Source organism: Rhodnius prolixus, unplaced genomic scaffold, assembly GCF_049639745.1.
Source record: "Rhodnius prolixus isolate KJV_2025 unplaced genomic scaffold, Rpr scaffold_17, whole genome shotgun sequence".
NCBI classification, from domain to species: Eukaryota; Metazoa; Arthropoda; class Insecta; order Hemiptera; family Reduviidae; genus Rhodnius; species Rhodnius prolixus.
This window is the reverse complement of record NW_027411626.1, coordinates 2,889,562-2,909,895: the sequence shown is the minus strand read 5'-3', so window position 1 is coordinate 2,909,895 and position 20,334 is coordinate 2,889,562. Positions and strand designations below refer to the sequence as shown.

Sequence of the window (20,334 nt, the reverse complement as noted above, 5' to 3'; positions counted from 1 at the left end):
ATTGTAGTGCATCGTTCCGAAATTTTAAAATAGTATTTATTGGATTTATATATTATATTTAAGAATGTCAAAATTCTCTAAATTCATACAAGCACAGAAAATTTTTTCAGAAATTCATGTAACTTTAGCGGTGGTGATAAATGCTGAGTGTCGTTTAAAGTACATATCTTCAATGAGAAAAATTAGCCATTTAATGCAGTGGTCAGCTGTTCTTTCAAGGGCGTAAAAACAAAAGCCCTTTACAATTCTTTAGTGCTGGTAATTCGTAAAATGAAGGTAAAGAGAGATTTATTTATTTACTGCAGAAATCTATATAAAAAATTAAAACAACAAAAGGAAAATCCTTTAAATGCAATAACAGCTGTTGAAAGAATTTTGGTGTGAACAAAGCACACGGCCTTCTCTTATAATAATTTAAATGATTAACAATTTTCTAGTCATTTAGAATTTATAACTATAAGAGAAAATTGACTTAAGTGAAAGTATTTTAATTACTGAAGAAAATTACAGTAAACTAGGAAAACTTGTTCTATATGTACTTGGCACAACCGATGGACGAACCTGATTTATCTTTCCACCTCGGAATTTCGGTTAGAAAAACCTCACAAAAAAGGACTTAACTTGAACTCAACGTAGAACAATGTAAAAAATGTGGCAAACCAGTAGACTGGATATCTTAAAACAGGAGTTTCAATTATGTTTTACTCCTTTAAGTGTTAAGACAATACATTGCACTTTAAAGCAACGGGCCTTACTCCCATTCTTCCCTCATTTTAAAAAGGGATGATGTTTGCTAAGAAAACGTAACAAATAAGTGTTAACACGTTGGAAGGGGAAAAAAATGGCAGCTATTTTCGGGAAACAAAACACACAAATACTGAAAAATCGCTTCAATAAAATGGAACTTCAGCGGTTTTATAGCTGACCACACCACACACACATTCCACAAACAGACTCTATCACAAATAACACAAACACAATATCAATAAAGACCAAAAAGCCGTGTGTATGTTCGCACCACATTTCTTCTTCCTTTCAGTTCTAGATAGTCTAGAATAGTGATGGCGAACCTATGACCCGCGCAAGCTTTTTCACTGACCCACACAATTGCTAGGCAACCAATTGTTTGTTTACGCGGGTTGATTTGGATTTTCTAATTGTGTGGATAAAATTTATATTCTATCTGTATCTTTTTCAATCAATCACGCATTGGACACAAAAGCAATTTAAATGCTATCTATAACCTTTAGTTTGATCACTACAGTACTAAAAAACGCAAATGACGACAAATGCTTTTGTAATATTTGAAATAAAGCAGAAGTGTTTACAAAATATCAAATAAAATGTATAATTTTACTCATATTTTGTTAGTTAAAAAAATCGACAACCCAAAGCAAATAACCATATTTAGATATTTCTTCAGATAAAACACACTTTTGTGAGGTTTTGTTCAGGTTATGTTTGTAAAAAGAGACTTCCATAGCATTTGTTTCGTCCCGTTTTACCCCGTTAAGCCAACTGAATTTTAAAGATGTATAAAGTTTTGAAAATATTCAGTTTACAATTTTTAAACTTAACTCTTCTACAAATGGGCATTAGTGACCCAAGAGCTAGTACTAAACAAAAAAAAAAAAATGAACAAAATTTGACCCACGTTTCAAAAAGGTTCGCCATCCCTAGTCTAGAACATTCTCAACAACCTGAGTTTCAAGTTTTCTTGGAAGAGTCATAACTTCTAATCCAACTGATAAAAAAGATTCTTCTGATTATGGATTTAAATATTTTATATTGAGGAATATATTTTGGCAATCCGTTAAAATTGACAATAATAAGTGATACCGTGGAAGAGAGTTAAATGAAAGAACCATGCGTGCTTTAATCTAAAAATCATTCGACACCTTACTTTCACTTTTTCCTTAGCGCACAATTCATGTACAGAAATTGAGCAAAAAATATGTGAGGCAAAGCATTGTCCATCTTGACTCACAAGAATCCGTTGATCCTGCCCAGAACCGTAGCACAGTAACTTGCTTTTGACTCAACACCGATCATAAGCATATTACCAGCATCATCATCAAAAATAGAACTGATGATGTAAAGCTCAAATGATCTGATCACGCGATATGGAAGATTTGACCATCAGAACATGCATTACGATAGAATTTCATTGTGACTACAGCCGTTCCACAATTATATAGTTTTGAATACAATATTGGGGCTAAGTGCTTTAATGGCAAAAAAAAAAAAAAAAATGACTTCACTGAAAACTTACTGATTAAACTGATTATTATTTTTTTTTTTCCCCCAATAGTGAATTTTTATGCATGCAAAATTTCTGGCAATATTACACAACCATTTCGTTTACCTCCCCCCCCCCCAAAAAAAAACCTTCGCTTAACCTAATATATTTTTTTTTTAATATAAGTTTTTGTGGCTAGTTTGCACACAACCCCCCCCCCCAAAAAAAAAGATTTCTGATAAATGGTTGTTCAACCGTGGCCCGTAAACCTACGTTTGCAACAATTGTTTTAAAAACTCATTGGAGTACATATATGATTACATTATCGATTATCGAAAAAACTTCAGTAATTATCGAAATTACATTATCGAAGCGATTAATGGAAAAATCGATATGGGTTTTTGACAACCTTAATTTATAATTTACAATTTTTTTTTTAAATTTATTTATTTTTGTCCATTTCATTATTTCATAGATTAAAGGTTATTTATCTATTTTTAATTTTTATAGAAACTAAAAACGAAATGTTACTTGTATTTCTGAATTCTGTGATTTTTTTGTTTTGCCAATATTTAATTTTCTACAGAAAGTGACATTCGCAAATAACTTTTTTTATCTTTCTCTATTGATTATTTCTTGTATCTTTTTTATTTTTATTTATTTTTTTTTATATTTTTCTTTTTATAATACTACACAGTCTTCTTTACCCCTCTAATATCACAATAATAAATATAATCTTAAAAATAGCATTCAATATTACATACGACTTTTAAATTTGCTTTAAAAAAAATTATAAATTATTAAAAACAAAACAAAATAATGAACGTTTTTTTCTTTTTTTTTTAAATTAATATCAATGGAGGTACGAATATATATTATTATCATTCCAATAATAATAATAATTATTATTATTAAAAATATAACGAAAACACATCCGTTGGTTGGGTATATTTACATAAAAATAAATAAAAAAAAACAACCTGAAATAACATTTACCCCCTCTCTTTTTTTTTTGTAACATAAAACGATATGAATAACGCTAAAATAAATAACAGCAACATAAATAATTGTGTCTGGATTGAGCCTAAATGCGTTGTTTTTTGTTTTTTTTTGCTGATTGTTGAGTTGTTTACTGTTGTTTCAATTGTTGTTGTATTTTTACTTTATTTATTCGCAGTTATTTATTTTGTTTATTTATTTTTTTAATAGCTTGCTTCATGTCCGGCTAAAATATGTAGATCAGCACCTTCTTCTAAAGTGGACGTCGGTCCTGCGCGTACGCTGTGCGATTCCAGCATTACAACCCTACAAAAATGTAAATAATCCAAAATTTAGTTCAATTAAATTTGCATAATAATAAATAAATAGGAGAAAACACTTAGTAACACGACTCTCTCTCTCTCTCTTATTACAAAATTCTCAATAGTTCCATAGGAGGAAAGCACTTAGGGTGCGCGTTCCCACTAAGCGCTCACAACGATCAAGCTCACGACCGCGCGGTTTTGCCCGTTCCACTTGCACTTGGCGAGTGTTACAATCGAAAACCTAAGTGGAATGTGGACTATGGGGGCGTTTTAACCGTTCATGTAAATATTACAAATGGCGACCTCGAAAATAAGTCAGAAGCTTGAAGAGGTTGTTTTTTAATTTTAACCCCGTTTATATGAAGTTATTATTGGTAAAGTGGACTTATATTAAAAATATACATATATATCTCAATTTGTATATTACATTTTCGTGAAGTATTTATAAAATTTACGTTTAAATAAAATTAAAATGTCTTTTGTGGCAACAGTTGGATATTTATTAATAATGCTTTAGAAAGTTCTTCATCTAGTTCCGATGAAGAGTGGAATGCAATTTTACAAAATCGCAATAGTGAAAAGCGAAAACTTAGGCCACGTATTATTAACTATCAAAGTGTAATTGGCCGTTATTCAGTGATTTAGTATGTAAAGGGATAAGTAATTTTTCATTTTATTATTTTTTTTTAGACTTTCGAGAAACACATTCAATTATTTATATGAGATAATACTTTCATTTACCTGATATAACTTTTTTCGGTCCACTATCTTTGCTTTTAAAAATTGCGCCAAATTTCTGAACGCTCACTTCGACCCAGCTCTCTTAAGCTGGGGGGGCGTTGTGAACTTTGTGTGAGCGAAAATAGTGACGTCATTAGTGACGTTTTCGCCCACGACCATTACGACCGCCGTGGTCGTCATGTGGAACGGGCTAAAGGTATGTTTTGATCGTTGTGAGCGCTTAGTGGAACGCGGCCTTAGTAACACGATTCTCTCTCTTACAAAATTCTCATAGCTCCAAAGGAGAATACTTAAAATTAAAAAATTAACTCACTTATCAGAGCCAAGTAATTTATAAACTCGACTCTTGTCAACAATCTCTTGGGTAACCTCGCCATTTTTCAAACTTCTACCTTGTACTCCGTGCTTATGAAATGCGAGCACACTGTCTGGCAAACAGACTAGACAAACACAAAATAAGAAAATTCAAAAAAACAAATTGAATTACGATGATAATAATGAGTATCAAGAAAGAAAATGTTTATGTTACGTTATTTTTCAATTTAATTTCATCAAATAATCGAGTTTCAAACTCACCTACAGATTCGATAGGAAAATCAAAATGAAGTTCTGATACTTGTTTCCTGTTTGACCTTAATTTACCTTGCGTTGTTACAATTTTTACTATATCTGTAAAAAAGAAAAAGTTCAGAGATATTTTCCTTAGTTAATAAGATTAAATATTTATCAGATTTTAGCACTTTGGTACACATAATTTCGAATTCACTTCGAGCTAGCGAGTGTAGTGCTAGAAGAAAACGTAAGTGAAGTTGGAATCTCTACACTAACTTGAATAAACTACCTCTGATGATGCATGAAATTCTGAAATTTGTCAAGGATTCAATAAACTTTGATGGATAAAAATCAACGATATTATCCAGCACTGTAGTTCTAAACCACATTTTCTGAAGTTTAAGCAAGAGTTTACAGTCTATTTCAGAAGGAAGGATTCGCTCCAGGATTGGTCTCGCGATCAATAACGAATGTACATCGACATGGAACAATAGTATCTAATCTATAACTGGTGAAGTACGACAAAACTTACTGGAATAACAGACTAGAATAGCGTCTTTCTCAAGTTGAGTTACGTTGATTATTTGAAGGTTCTCTCTTTTTGGTACAACAGTGGCTGTAACAGTAATAATATTGAAATCAAAATTTGGACATCCAACATGAAACGAAATTAGAAAAAAAAACAGGAAGGAGTTTACAATGATTATATGGCAGAAAGTATAATAATACAGATTGCTTTACCTGTGCCGTCTAGATCTTCCAGTTCGTCACTGTGAAACCAGCTGGCACCATAATTCATATTAATTAGTTCCAATTTGAGCCGATCGAGCTGATGGTAGGACTGTTTAACGCTGACGCACACTACTGGATACTCTAGTTCCGGTGTGATCACCATCTCAAATACAGTCAACGGAAATGGTAGATTGCATTCTACGTGCTGGAATATTATTATTGATTTAAAATAAATTTAGAAAACTAGGTTTTACTCAAGATTAAAAACAAAATAGGTAAAAGAATTCAACACCAACCTTAAGCAGCATGAATTTGTTGAGCGGATCGTACCATTGCATTAGAAATACACCATTTGGTACAGCTCCACACAGATATTTATAACCGTTATATGGATTCCTGCCCACACAACATCTTGTACAACCTTTGGTGTCCGGCACTCTGGTAGTGAGTGCGAACTTTCTCGGCACTAATCGCTCCGGGATACGATTCATGTGCAGAGAGAAACGATGACTTTGTTTGCTATGCAACGCTGGCAGATCGTGGCGATAAAGTTGGGGTGTCTTACCTTAAAAGAAAAAAACAGAAAGAAAAAGTGAATTCAGCTCTCACTAAATTCTATGATTCAATGTTCGACTAATTGTTAGGGTATTGATATTTCGTTGAAATCTTAGGTGTTTTCATTCAAAACAAAAAAGCCTGTAAATCTCAATGTTGATAAGATTTAGACGTATAAGATGTTAAAAGAAGATAGAAAATGTAAAAAAAAAGAGAATATTAATAAAACTACATTATATTTCATGGATAACAAAAAACCGGATTAGAACAAATGGAAAATGAAAAAATATTTTTAAAAAAATCTGGCGTACCTGACAAAGACATTAGGACATCTTTAATAACATACAACCAGACTGTCCTTCTTGGATATAGTTGATCCATGGCTGTCTCGTGCAGTTCGTTTAGATTAAGATCATAGATACCTTCTTCAGCGCCGATCAGTATATGTTGATCTCTAGTTTCTGGATGAATCCAACTGGCTGTACAATGAATTCTCAATGGACATCCATTAAAAACCTGGATTTCAGGGAATAAAAAAAATATATATATTTTATACATTGGAGTTTTTTCTCTCTTTAAAAAGTTTAAAGTTTTTCAACTAACCTTGGAGAAACAGGCCCCCATATGCACCTTCGGTGTAGGTGGCAATCCATTGCTGACAGGTCTCGGCGGAGTGTGGCGTTTCTTTTCCCTTCTCCGTGGTGGAACTGGAGGCGTATCAGATATTAAATCTGGACCTTCACCTTCACCGAATCCTGTAAATTCAAAGTAAATTCTAAAATAAAGAAGTGTAGGTAACAAGTAACAAAAATATGAAACCAATGTATCAACAGTAATACGTTTACGATATAATGCGATTTTCATGATTGAGGGGTCTCGACGGTGTACATGCTGTAGGAGAGGAGTTAGCTCCCTAGCTAACTATGACTCCCCTCTAAAACTATTATTACTATTAATGACTCTCTAAATCAGGGGTGGGCAATCTTTTTCTGTAAAGGGCCACATAGGGGTATTGGATTATTACCGAGGGCCGCAGTATATATATATATATATATATATATATATATATATATATTTCTATTTCTATTTATTTCGGGTTCTTATTTATTAATTGTTTTTATCTATTTATAATACAGATTATTAATTAATTATTATTTATTACCGAATCAACAAAAAAACGGCATTGGTTACTTCTATGAAATTGCTTCATATCTTCCTTCATCATTTTTTCTATTAAAAGCCAGACGAGATAAAAATAATGCGATTGCATTCATATTTATATATCACCGTAAAATAAATAACTAGAGAAGAAGCGAAAATCCGTAGCTTCGACGGCGACAATACGCTTTGTGTCGCTGTAAAAAGTCGGGTGATCTTACAAAGAAAGAGCGCGGATTACTAATCTAAAGATTTGAACACTGAGACAATAATTGTCTACTAGCGAAAATTACCAAACTTTATTAACATAAAATTTGAAATATTTTATGATTTAAATTTTTATTATTTGCCGTTTTGTGCCGCGGGCCGCAGGAAAATGTTAAAAGGGCCGCACTTTGCCCACCCCTGCTCTAGATATTAGTCCAATTTTGACAAAAATTTGGCAGAATGAACGGATTAAAAGCTTTCTTACAAATACTTAATAGAAATAAACTTCATTTATATTAGTTACGTAATACGAATATACCAGAGGTCGGCAAGCTATTTCAAGTAGAGAGCCATTTCTCCTTAAATAATTTTAATAAATCTTACCAAGAGCTGCAAGGATGATAGTGTAAACAACTCTGTAGATCATTTGTATTCGCAAATTATTATTTTATGATATTCAATAACATTTAAATGTTTTATATATTTATTTTCACATATTGCAAAGTAAATAAACAAATAAATAATAACTTAAGGAATGAAAAGGCGGCAGTCTTACTATATAAATCAAGTACTTTATTTAGATATTGTATAATTCTATTCAATTTCGAACCTAGCACATTTAAAATTATTTTTGAAAAAATACCTTTAATAAATGGAATTTTCATTCGTTTCAATAAAATTAAACTATACAATATATTTTGGGCACGCTGAAGAGCCACACAATTTGGTTAAAAGAGCCGCATGCAGCTCCCGAGCCGCGGGTTGCCGACCCCTGGAATATACCATAAAAAGAGACAAATAATATGACTTACCATTAGCTGAAGGAGGTGGTACAGCATCATTTGGTCCACTGTCGCTCAAAGATCTCTGTCTAGATCCATTGAGAGTTAATGTTCCAGCTAGGCCAAGTATTTCATCCACAGAACTATGTCTACGCGGTGATCCATCGGGACCTATTTTAGCATTAATTCGTAATTAATCTTATTTAAATCAGAAAAATGTACTAATGTGATTTTACAACGAAAGAAAAAGTTTAGCTTAGGTAAATATATGTTTACACTTCATTCTATCGTTATTAACCACGATGAAATAAAGTTTATACTTTTATTTGATTAAAAATAATCAGAACTGTTTAGAAATTACCTGTTAGATTGGTATAATGATGGTGATTTCGATGGTGGACATCACATTGATGGCTGGTCGTGGTCACCGACTCTCCCAAAGGCAGTGTTGCCCTGTTACACACATAAAAAAATGTCTCAATCTCTTATACTCGTTAAATCGTTTTGATACACATTTCTGTTTTATCACAATAATAAATAATAATAATAATATACATGCTTATTACTATCAATTAAGAAAAGAGTAATACTTTATTACTAAATAATAATTTAATATTTTGCATAAAAATTATATATGTTTACCAACATGCTATTTACGTGCAATTGTGTACAATCTAAATCAGAGTTCCGCTACCGGTTTAAACCACGGCACTCTGGGTTTCCATTTCTTGGGGAAAGATGTTCTGTGATTTTTTTTTAAAAAAAAAACTTATTAAAGAGCAAAAATATTTTCGTTCCAAGATATAAAATAGCAACGGCTTGATTTTTCAATCCGAACAGAGGTTCGAGTCAACGGTCAGTTGATGGAGGAGGACGTATCCTCTCTCTCTCTCTCTCTCTCTCTCTCTCTCTCTCTCTCTGCGTGCGTTGAGGGGGAAGGGTATGTTTGGAATCAAGGAGTAGTTATCCCAATACCACAATTCCTCCTCGGGACCATACAGAAGATTTCTTGGAGAGAAAACTGGATTTGAATTAAAATCCATCCAGTTTCCTGTATTGTGGGCGAAGTTTTCTTTATAATATCTAGGAAGACTTGGATGGGGAAGAATTTATTGGCACACCTAGGGAGGGAGGGCCGCTTTTCCTAGAACTTCCCTCCAAGAACACCTCCTTCTTAGTAAACCTGGAGAGAATTCCAAGACAAGGAAAAAATAACTGCAATAATAAAACTCAAAAGTTTTGAATATGCATAAACTGCCATTAACAGAAAATTTTCGTTGTTTGCCAGATTAGAAAGATACATGGAATTGGGGGGGGGGCATTGTCGGGGAACCCTGCTCTAAATTGTCGGATCTTAGTGATGGAAGTAATAGAAGTTTATTATTAATACAATTAGAATGATCTGTAAGCATGATAAGCGTTTGTTCTATGGGGAAAAGAAAACCTCAGATTAATTGTGCACAATTAGAATTTCTAATAAAACGAGAAATTTGTTAGGGGACGTCCATAAATGACGTAACGCTAAAAATCTCCTTTTTTGAGCCCCTGCCCCCCTTTGTCACAATTTCCCCCCTAAAAATGACGTCACATCTTGGTTCCCCTTATACATTTTCATTAAAAATTTTCCTTGTATTGAAGGATATGCAACTCTTACAGCTTAGTAAAAACGTTGATAAAGATTTTCTGACATTTTATAACATAAATTTCCGATGTTATTGTCAACAAACGGTAGAATCAATGGCGATAATTTTAGTTAAACGAATCCACTACGGGCAGCCATAAAAACCATTGCAAAACAACAGTCTTTGAGTAGCGCTCTTGTATATACCGACATATCGATAACCCAGTCGATAAAAACGAAAATCATATGGTACACAAAACGCGCGCTATTCAAAAAAAAAGGAAATGAAAAAGTGATTTAAAAAAAGCGTGACATAACGCTGATTCTATCCCCCTAACCCCCCTCTTGTCACAAAGTGTCACAATTTGTCTACCCCTCCACCCCCACAGTGGCGTTACGTCATTTATGGATGCCCCCTTATTATGCTCATTATGTTGAACACTTTTTCTAAATGCTCGTCATGTCAGTTTCTTCAGTATTCATCATACTCGTATTACTACAGACACTTGATAGACCTTATCACTCAAAAAAACTATCTAGATTTAGATTAATAGAGGAGATATTGGCTGAAATTGAAGTTGATGGTAAAATGATCGACTTAATTTCATTAATTTTCAAGAAATGCAAGTGCATTTTGTAGCCCTCATCCAAGATTCAGCATGCACATTGTCTTCCACTCTGCTCTTCTCCAGCCGCAAGCTAAAGCCATTTTCAAGGATCTTGTTAGAGAATAAGATATAGTCGTAAATAAATATAATTGTAAGATTTGCTGATGACATATTTTTTTTTTTTTGCAGACACCAAACTGATTTGAAAACTTTGGAGCCTGAAGAAGCGTAAGTCGATGGATGGCCGGTGGTTAAAGAAAAGATTTTCTTGAAAGAATACTTGAATGTTAGGAGCGATATTTATTTATTTTTTAATTAATCATTAAATAAAACCGAAGACAATCGAATAAAACCGATGAAACTCGAGAATCGAACCCAGTATCACACAATAATAGCTTAACACCCAATAATAGCTTTGCGGACTTCGCCTCTAACCGCCCGGCTTACTTTGTTCTGAGCTTACTTTTTTTTGGCCCCTAACTTTGCTAAACTGTCCGCCTGTAAATCGTAAGCCCCCTTTTATGAGCACGGCCATTAAAAGGGTCAAAATCAGTATTACTGTTAGTGAGAAATTATCGATTTTTTTTCAAAAATTGTTTACTATCGTAATAAAACCTTATAGCAAAAATTGGCCATAAATGTTCGTATAAATATTTTATACCATGAAACATGATTAATAAAAATGTTCCAAAAATTAATTCAAACAAATTTTGAAACTATTTATTGCAATTTATAAAGTCTCGAACTCTATGGACATTGATACTACGCAACTACTATCACAGAAATAGCACATAACTATGATCACGAATAGAAACAAATTGGAAAAACCAACTACAAAGTAATCAACGAAAACTGATAATTTAATTAGCTGCCCACTACTAAAACAAAGCTTAAGAAAAGAGAGAGAAGAAATATTAAAGGAAATGGCTGAAGATTAATTAAAATTTTAAAATCTATCACTCTTCATTCTTACAGTGTTGCTAATTTACATCAAAATAAGCAAAAGGTTTTTTGTTTTTTTTTTAATGGTAACACTGTACAGATAAATATCGTAGCAGGCGAATATTTATTTTGGAAAAATGACTTTGACGAGGCAAACAGCACCTGGCTAAATAAATGATAAGGGTGCTGCTTTTTGTTTTTAAATTGTTTTAGTACGTAATTTACTATCTATATGTAAATATATACAATAAATAAATAAGAAAACAGTGAAGATATATTTGATGCAAGAAGAGCAGAAGGCGTTGAAACTATCAATCAATAATAATGATGATCTTCAGACTTCAAGGAAGTCCTAAACTAAAGTATAAGTATAACGTAGTACGTTAATTAAAGGATAAGGAGAATCGCCATCTCATTCTGGGTCAGACGCCCTAAAAACTTAGGAAGGATTCTAAATCAGATTGGAGATGCTGCACGAATACTGCAAGGAAAGAAGTCTCAGCCGCACCAAAATAAGAGTAAGGTTAAGTTGAGTGGCCCTGGCATTCGAGCATAGAAGGTGATCTTTAAAAAAAACAAAACTAAATACTACTTTCCTAACAACTCTACCAGATATTATTTGCCTAGGCAATAGCTACTATCCCAAAAATAACCATTTAGCTACGTCAGATTGTTACAAAAGTTTTTTGTGCAAAGTTACCTAATTTAGAATATTGTATTAAATGGAGCTTTTTTTTTATAATTGTAAAAATTAAGAAACAAATTAAAATTGTACAGATATACTTTAAATTTTTACAAATTAATTTTGTAATTAATATTTATTCTATTCACAATTGTTTCCTAAAGTGTCAGCGATACGTAATCTTCACATTGATTAGTTGTAACTAATTATGTTTAGTTAAGTTTTAGGTAAAGCATCTATTAGTTTTATTTTTGGAATTAAATCAATTTAAGAGGAGGATTACAGAGAAATATACGTTACTATCTCTTTAAACACATCACTGCATTTTGTTTTAAGAAGTTAGCCTAATAGATAAGAACGATTCTCTAAGGTTACAAAACGGCTGTCTAAAATTTAACAATTTATATAACTATTCATTATTTTGTTTGTTCAAATAATGTAAAAACAAAACTTACTAATTAAGTAAACGCATTATTATATAATGAATATAAAAACAATGATGGACAATTATTATTCACTATCTACAATCATTAGGGATAATTCCCTTCCTGACTTTGGTATAAAGCAAGTTATTTAGCGATAGAAGAAAGAAAAAATTGAATTTTATGCACATCAACTTTAATAAAAAAAATCTCCTACAAAGATTACCAAAGAAAAAAAAAAAGCAAGCTTTACGTTGAACAGCGTCAAGAATATGATAAAGAGTAATATACAAAATAAATACTTTTTAAAGAAAAAGGAAAGATGAAGACGACGTGAACTGTACCATTCTCAAGCAAGTATTTTTATACACAAATAAAGATCTAATTACCACAAATACATTTATTTTATGGACACGAAATGAAGCAGTCTTAAAAAAAATCGAGCGGACAATTACTTACTGTAAAGAGTAATTCTCAGAAGGATCGTAGAGCGGTAGACCTTCGTTTCCCCTGATGAAATATTAATTGTATTAAAAAAATAATAATAATAATAATAATATTGATATTTGCATAGGGTAATTTTGAAAGATCATTTTGTAATAATACGTGTTGCCCCAAGCACATATAATATTTCACCAATTTCTTTCCTACTAAAACTAAGCCATCACATTTCAATACAAATATTAAAACAACAAAAAAAATATGTATAAAATAAAGTAATTAAAATAAATATAAAACAAAAATTGTGAAGTAACAATGAATTTCCCTTCTTGCCAGAACATAAATATTCGGATCATTTCACTGTTTTCTTGTTATCGATCTATCGATTATTTCCTTCGTTTATAATAACGCATGCGTTAACAATAAGTGTAGAAATAAAAAATAAATAAAATTAAAATCAATTAAAAACAAAATTTTCTAGATTATTTCTTGTTTTTTTTTTAAAGTTTCATTATTCTATTAATTATATTTTTTTAAAGTTTGCCATGCAGCTTAGGAATCTAAGTGATACTGGGATGATGAGCATAAGAGTTCTTTTTAATTATTATTTTTATATAATTATTTCGTAAACAAAAAAATTTTATGTATTATTATCAGTTTATTGTAAGAGAAATTATTTTAAAATAACAATCGATTTTTGCTAGTTATAGCTTCTAAAAAAACATTCAAGGCCGCAAAGGGTTCAGGTTTTTTTTTTTTTGCCCTGCAATAACAAAAAAAAAATCAGAAATTCTAAACAGCTGAGATAGATCAAAACCTTAGTTTCAGAAATGGTTGTGTTTCTTGCGATTTTTTACTTTTATATTTCCGCTGATTCAGGGATTATCTAAAAATTTGTCTACGTTTCGAGATATATTTCGGAATTCTTTTTTTTTTTTTTTTTGAAGGGTTAGAGAACTAAAAAGGTAAATATAAAACAATTTTATTGACAACAGTATCGATAGTATCGAAGTAGTTAGGCAAATGCTTTTATTCAGAACAGCTAAGAGGTACGTATTCACTTCGCAATAACAGGTTTGCTACGTTACAATTTCTCTTACAATTAACATTTTATATTCATTTTAAGGGGTCCTTTAGTTAAAAGAGGTAATTTTGTATATGAAAAAAAAAAAATTAAATATGCCATCATAAAATACAATGAAATAAAAGTACCTTTGAATGAGTTCTTCATCAATGTACTGCAAAAGGCTCCTATGAAGATAAATAAATTGAAAATCTATATTAAAAGATATCAAGAAAAAGACAAATTCTGTCAAACAAAAAAATTAAACTGAAATAATTTATATTATCAAAAAAATTTCTTTTAACTTTTTTATTATTCAATTTTCAATTAAATTTAATCAAATATTAATTTTGTTTTCCTTTATAAAACTAATTTATTGATAACTTTAATTATTCCTAATATCGAAGTAATTACTAATAAGCAATATTCTTTTGAAATACTTTAAATTTTTTTTTTGCTTTTCAAATTTAAGTAACAAAATAATTTGATTGTTGTGTATGCACAAAACTATAAAAATGGTGTTGGCAAGGAAATTTTGCTCTACATCCATAAGAATAAAACAAGTAATTAAAAAAACTCTAAATCACAAACAACTACTTCTAGAATTTAACCGGTTTTTAAGAACGAAGTTTTCAAAAATATGTAACCAAGCACTTGGTCAGATCAATAGGAATTTGCAAGCAGTCGTTTCTAAATTCTTTCAAATGCATCCGTTTTATGTACGTAATATACCGTTCTAACTTTTGTGTATTCTTGCTAAGATGTTAGTATAAAGAAAATCCGGAAATATCTCTTTGATCAATGACTATTCTTCATCAATTGCTCGAAAATAGTTTCTTAACTTTTCTGTAGATTTCGTATTTTATTTACATTACATGCACATAGATTTATATTTTTAGCAATTTTCTATAAAAAAAACAAAAAAAAAAAACATTCGTTTTAGGTTAGCTCTCGGACAAGGTTTAGGACTGTAAATTACATTTCAGAGTAATGTACGATTACAAACTATATACACTGGGCCAAAAAAGTCTGTGAACACTAACCTAAATTTTATTACTTTTATTATTATCTTATTAGAAACTTCTTTTATTTTCAAATGAAATATACTATTCGATAGAGAGAAACCAGAGTTTTTCATTTTATATTCAATCTTTTATTTTTGTTCAGCAGGAATATCACAATTAAATGTTTAACAAAACAACACCCCAAACGAATGCAAAAAAAGTCTGTGAACAGCTGTATAAATATGTAAAAACATTAAGATAACAAACAGAAAAACGATTGAATAAAGTTTCAAAGTTCTCTATTGTATTGTAGAAACCACTACAGTCAGTTTTGTGAATAAATAATCTAATTAGTACATATTTAACCACTAATATGGAAGTTCCCAGACCAATTCGAGAACTTATTGTGACGTTGCGAAATGAAAGAAAAAGTATTCGAGAAATAGGGAAGATAGTTCAAAAAAACCCTTCAACGGTGCATAATATAATTAAAAAGTACGGAAATGTGATTAGTAGGCCACGCAGTGGACGGCCACCAAAACTTAATTCCTTTCATAAACGGCAAATTCTGAAGTCTGTTCGAGAAGAACCCAGGACAAGCGCTCAAAAAATCAGTCAAGAATTATCAAATGGTTATGTGTAAGCGTAACACCGCAGACAATTAGAAATAAATTACATGAATACGATTATTGCGGTCGAGTCCCGAGGAAAAAACCTTTAATCAATAAAATAAATCGTAACCGCCGATTGGATTTCGCGAAAGAATATGTTTCTAAGCCTTCTAGTTTCTGGGAAACCGTAATCTTTTCAGATGAGTCGAAATTCAATGTATGTGGGTCTGATTGACGACAAAAAGTGTGGCGAAAAAGAAATGAAGCTATGAAAATGAAAAATATGAAGCCTACTTTTAAGCATGGGGGAGGCAACATTCTGGTGTGGGGTGCATGAGTGCTAAAGGAGTGGGCAAGTTAGATCTAATTAATGGTATGATGGACCAATATGTGTATGTGGATATATTAAGACGCAATTTAAAAAAAAATTCAAAAAAATTAGGGTTGGAGGGAACGTTTGTCTTCCAACAAGACAATGACCCGAAACATACCGCACTAAAAACTCGGGAATGGCTTTTAAATAATACACTCTGGCGCCTAAACACCCCTCCACAATTGCCAGACCTTAACCCAATAGAACATTTGTGGGATGAAATCAGCCGCCAAATAAATAAACGAGGAATAAGAAACCGTGAACAACTAAAAAACGCTATTTTAGAAGAGTGGGATAAAATTCCAACATTGACGACCACAAAATTATTAGGATCGATGAAAGCTCGCTTGTTGGAAGTGATTAGGAACATAGGAGGTCCTACAAGTTTTTAAAATTTATAATTCACGTACAATGTGTAAGAATGATTTATTTCTGCAAAGTGTTCACAGACTTTTTTTGCATTCGTTTGGGGTGTTGTTTTGTTAAACATTTAATTGTGATATTCCTGCTGAACAAAAATAAAAGATTGAATATAAAATGAAAAACTCTGGTTTCTGTCTATCGAATAGTATATTTCATTTGAAAATAAAAGAAGTTTCTAATAAGATAATAATAAAAGTAATAAAATTTAGGTTAGTGTTCACAGACTTTTTTGGCCCAGTGTATGTACGTAGTATAGTGATGGTAAATATTAAATATAATTCAATCGTTCGGAGTTTGGAAGGAAAAATTTATAATTTGAAAAGAAGCGGTAAGAGGAAGTCTTTTGAATGTACACGTCACTTTATTTTTTTAATTTTTTTAATGAAAGAATTGAACTTGACTAAGGTTACAACTAAGGTTACACATCTGACCAAGTTTACTTGTTTGTCACGTCACATCGTCCAGACAAAAACAATGCCTATCTTATAAACCGGTAACCAACAATAATAAAAAAAATAGTTTACAACTACGAATAAATTTTAATCTAAGATGAATACAAAAATTTAGTTTAAATAAATACGACTTTTTAAAAGAAGAAGAAAAATAATAAGCATTAGTAATTTCACCATGCCTTGAAGCAAAGAAAACATTTTCAGACAAACAAAAGTTTTAAAAGAAATCGTGCATTTTTTTTTAATTTTTCGCGAAACATAATCATGCATATTTATTTATTATTTTTTTTTTTTTAAGATATAAACAGGAAATGATCCAAAGTATGTTAACTATGCATTTCACAAAACAAAAATAAAACTAATTTATTTATTAAAAAAAAAAGAAAAAAAGAATCACCCATTTCAAAAAACAATTTTTGTAAATTAATTATTAAAAATATTTCAGAATTTAAAAACATTAAAATTGTATACAAACACAGCTAAACATTTACAGGAAAGATTTATTATGGAATTTGCCATCAGCTGTGATGTTTTTAAAATAAGGCAAAAAGTAGGGTTAGAAAAAAAAATCACTTTTAACGGCCTCTTTGTTAATTTGTAACTTTGTTAATTGACTTCTCTTCGAGTTAATATCTACTATCTGATTCCAATTCCCTTAACTGAAATCCATGATAATAACAACAGCAGCGCTATTATTACTGGTGAACAATTGACGTTTAAAGTTGTACATTCTTTATAATAACACCTATTTCGCATCAACAAAATAGAGTAACAGACGAATTAAATGAAAAGTTAACCAAAGAACCAACTTTTTGACGTATCTAGTAACCCATAACTTCTTATATCGGACAGTTTGCCAAGTTCTATTGGCTCTGCGAAAAGTTTTAACTTTTTTGCTGGCAATACGAGGTGTGGCTATTAAATAACGAGACTGATGCTGTAAAAAAAACATTTTATTTTAAATTTATACATATTTAATTATCTCCTTCAATGTACACCCCTCCCCTATCCCTACAACGCTCCATGCGAATTTACCATTGTTCGAAACAGTGCTGGAAGTCTTTTTCTATCAGCTCCTGCATGACGCGTCAGCCGCTTTTTCTTTCACAGCTTCAACGGACTGCTGAAATCGTGTTCCTTTTAATGCAGATTTGACTTTAGGGAACAGATCTAAAGTCACATGGGGCCAGGTCAGGCGAAAATAAGGCGGATGGCCTTATAAACTGGGATGTTGTACTTGGCTAGAAACGTCGTCTTGACAGACAATGCAGTGTGAGCCGGCGCCGGTTGTCTTGTTGGAGAACCCTCATGACTTGTTCTTCCACAAATCGGGTCTGTTTTTTTTTTCTTACTCCTTTCACGGAGTTGAGCAAGCACCTCACGTATAGTAATGTTGATTAATTATAATCGATATTTTCATCCGTTTTGTGGACGTGGAAGGGCGGCGTCCCGGGCGGTCATCATCTCCGATGGTATTCTCGGCCATCTTGGAAACGCTTGAACCACTCAAAAACCCCGCGCACGTGATACAACATTCATCGCCATAGACTTCTTTTAATAAAAGATAAGTTTCAGTAGCGATTTTAACCAAGTTTAGATGTGAAATTTCACGACAATTCGTTGCTCTACTACACATTGTGTAGTTATCATGTTTTCGGCAAAACGAAACTAACAGCTCTTACACAAACGACGACGGTTCCGGTCAGACACAGATTTCTCTACAAAAACACGTGAGACGCTGCAATCGAAAGAGAAGACTTTACGCTGCTGCACAGCTGTTAGGTCGTTAGGATTTGGCGCATGCATAGTTCTTCTGTAGCAGCATCAGTCTAGTTTTTTAATAGCCACAACTAGTACATATAAATGTGTCTTTGAACTATCGATAGCGATATCAGGGGAATCCACTGCACGAACAACGGCGCAGATTTAAAAGCTTTATATACATAACTATGATTTCTTACTTTGGGGGATGTGTTCGGCCCCTAAAACCCTGTGAGCTCACAGATGTAAGCCCACTCTAATCTGTCCCAAATTTACCTCTATAATTGTGAAAAATTGGAGTAAACTCTTGTAAGAATTCATTACTAACTAGTTTTTGCCAATAGTGGACCTTTTAATAAAACATCACAAAAATTTAACGAATCTAACTGTAATTTTTGTTTAGAAATAATTTTTTGTTTTTCTATAAATTTCCCCCCTTCCCAAAAAAGTTTTTCCAATTATTATTTTTAGAGGAGTAAAGCATCACATAAAATGAAAAATAGATTTAGGGAAAAATACAGGAAAAAATATTTATAATATATTGATATTTTAATGCATTATTTCTAAGTTTGGAAAAACATGTTACCTTTTTATGTGTTTTAAATAGTTATGGGCAAACACATGATTAGGTAATAATAAAAAATGTAAACACAGAGGTACACAAAATATTATCTAAAAAGAAAATATTAGAAGTGTCTAAAAAAATAAAAATCCAAAGATATCCTTTTTTTAAAAAAACAACAACACACCGATGCAGGTTAATTACAAAAAAAGGGGCGTAATAAACAAATTTAAAAAAAATTCTTTGCTTTTTAAAAATGTAGATACTTTTTTGTTGATTTTTTTTTTTTTTTAAATATACCTCAGAGACATTTTCAGGATGGCTGTGCCCGTAATTGCGGGCCCCCAACGCACCTCCCTGGGGCTTCTATAAGGTCTATTCCCGCATACGTGATGTCTAGTTGTAGTAATAGTATAACTAAATAATTCAAATAATTTTATTTGTAAGTAAAAAAATGATAAAAAAATAAATAAAAAATTATTTTCTTGTACAATTCAGGGGGGGGGGTGTGATAAAAGTTAAGGAGAAAGAAAAGATATCGTTTACAAAGAAAGATATCGTCGACAAATTTGTTGAATAAAACCTACCAAAATTAAGATTATAATAATTTATTTTTGAAAAATGATCAAAAAAAGCATTCGCATTTGTTGTTGTGTTTTTGTTAATATACTTGTATGTAAGGGTAGCATTTGTGACATATCTTCATTAAGTAAGGTGCCAATATTGGCTGTAACCTCATCAAAGTACCAAACTTCTCAGTACCATCGTATCCATTTTTATTTTCTCTTACCAGTAAAGTAAAGTAATCGCCTATTTTTTCAGGCGGGGCTTAACGTCCAACTACCCAAATTAGGTGTCGTGGACGAAGGCCACTAGCAAACATACATAACTGTAAATTTCTTTTATTAACCATTGAATAAATTCCTAGGCCTGAAGACCAGGGAATCGAACCCAGTACCACAATACATATATGCTTTGCAGGTTCTCTTATCAGTAAGAAATAAGAGATTGTGATCGTACAGAATCTTGTAAAAAAAGTAAGATTTTTTTTTTTTTTTTTCTTCTACCTGGTATATACAAGGATTCAGTTAGTAGAGGT

At 31.7% G+C, this 20,334-nt stretch overlaps 1 protein-coding gene and 1 long non-coding RNA gene across 8 annotated transcripts in view; one reads left to right on the top strand and one right to left on the bottom strand.

Moving 5' to 3' along the window:
• Positions 1 to 29: 29 nt before the first annotated feature.
• The window catches only part of hppy (MAP4K3-like protein hppy), a 31,608-nt gene continuing 11,303 nt past the window's right edge, over positions 30 to 20,334 (bottom strand). The window contains exons 12-24 of one of the 7 annotated variants that reach the window (XM_074138886.1): positions 19,536 to 19,652; positions 14,199 to 14,237; positions 13,005 to 13,055; positions 8,632 to 8,723; positions 8,301 to 8,441; positions 6,727 to 6,878; positions 6,435 to 6,639; positions 5,865 to 6,133; positions 5,578 to 5,773; positions 5,369 to 5,452; positions 4,861 to 4,953; positions 4,598 to 4,724; positions 30 to 3,544 (exon numbers count right to left, since the gene is read on the bottom strand). In XM_074138886.1, coding sequence (XP_073994987.1) covers positions 3,442 to 3,544; positions 4,598 to 4,724; positions 4,861 to 4,953; positions 5,369 to 5,452; positions 5,578 to 5,773; positions 5,865 to 6,133; positions 6,435 to 6,639; positions 6,727 to 6,878; positions 8,301 to 8,441; positions 8,632 to 8,723; positions 13,005 to 13,055; positions 14,199 to 14,237; positions 19,536 to 19,652 — 1,669 coding nt within the window. In that variant the 3' untranslated portion in view covers positions 30 to 3,441. The remainder of the gene's footprint in view (positions 3,545 to 4,597; positions 4,725 to 4,860; positions 4,954 to 5,368; positions 5,453 to 5,577; positions 5,774 to 5,864; positions 6,134 to 6,434; positions 6,640 to 6,726; positions 6,879 to 8,300; positions 8,442 to 8,631; positions 8,724 to 13,004; positions 13,056 to 14,198; positions 14,238 to 19,535; positions 19,653 to 20,334) is intronic. The other 6 variants (XM_074138888.1, XM_074138887.1, XM_074138889.1 and 3 more) reach the window with 6 other exon arrangements.
• LOC141459649 (uncharacterized) lies at positions 13,527 to 14,394 on the top strand. Its single transcript, XR_012461563.1, has 2 exons — positions 13,527 to 14,035; positions 14,113 to 14,394. It is a non-coding gene; the product is annotated as an uncharacterized lncRNA (long non-coding RNA).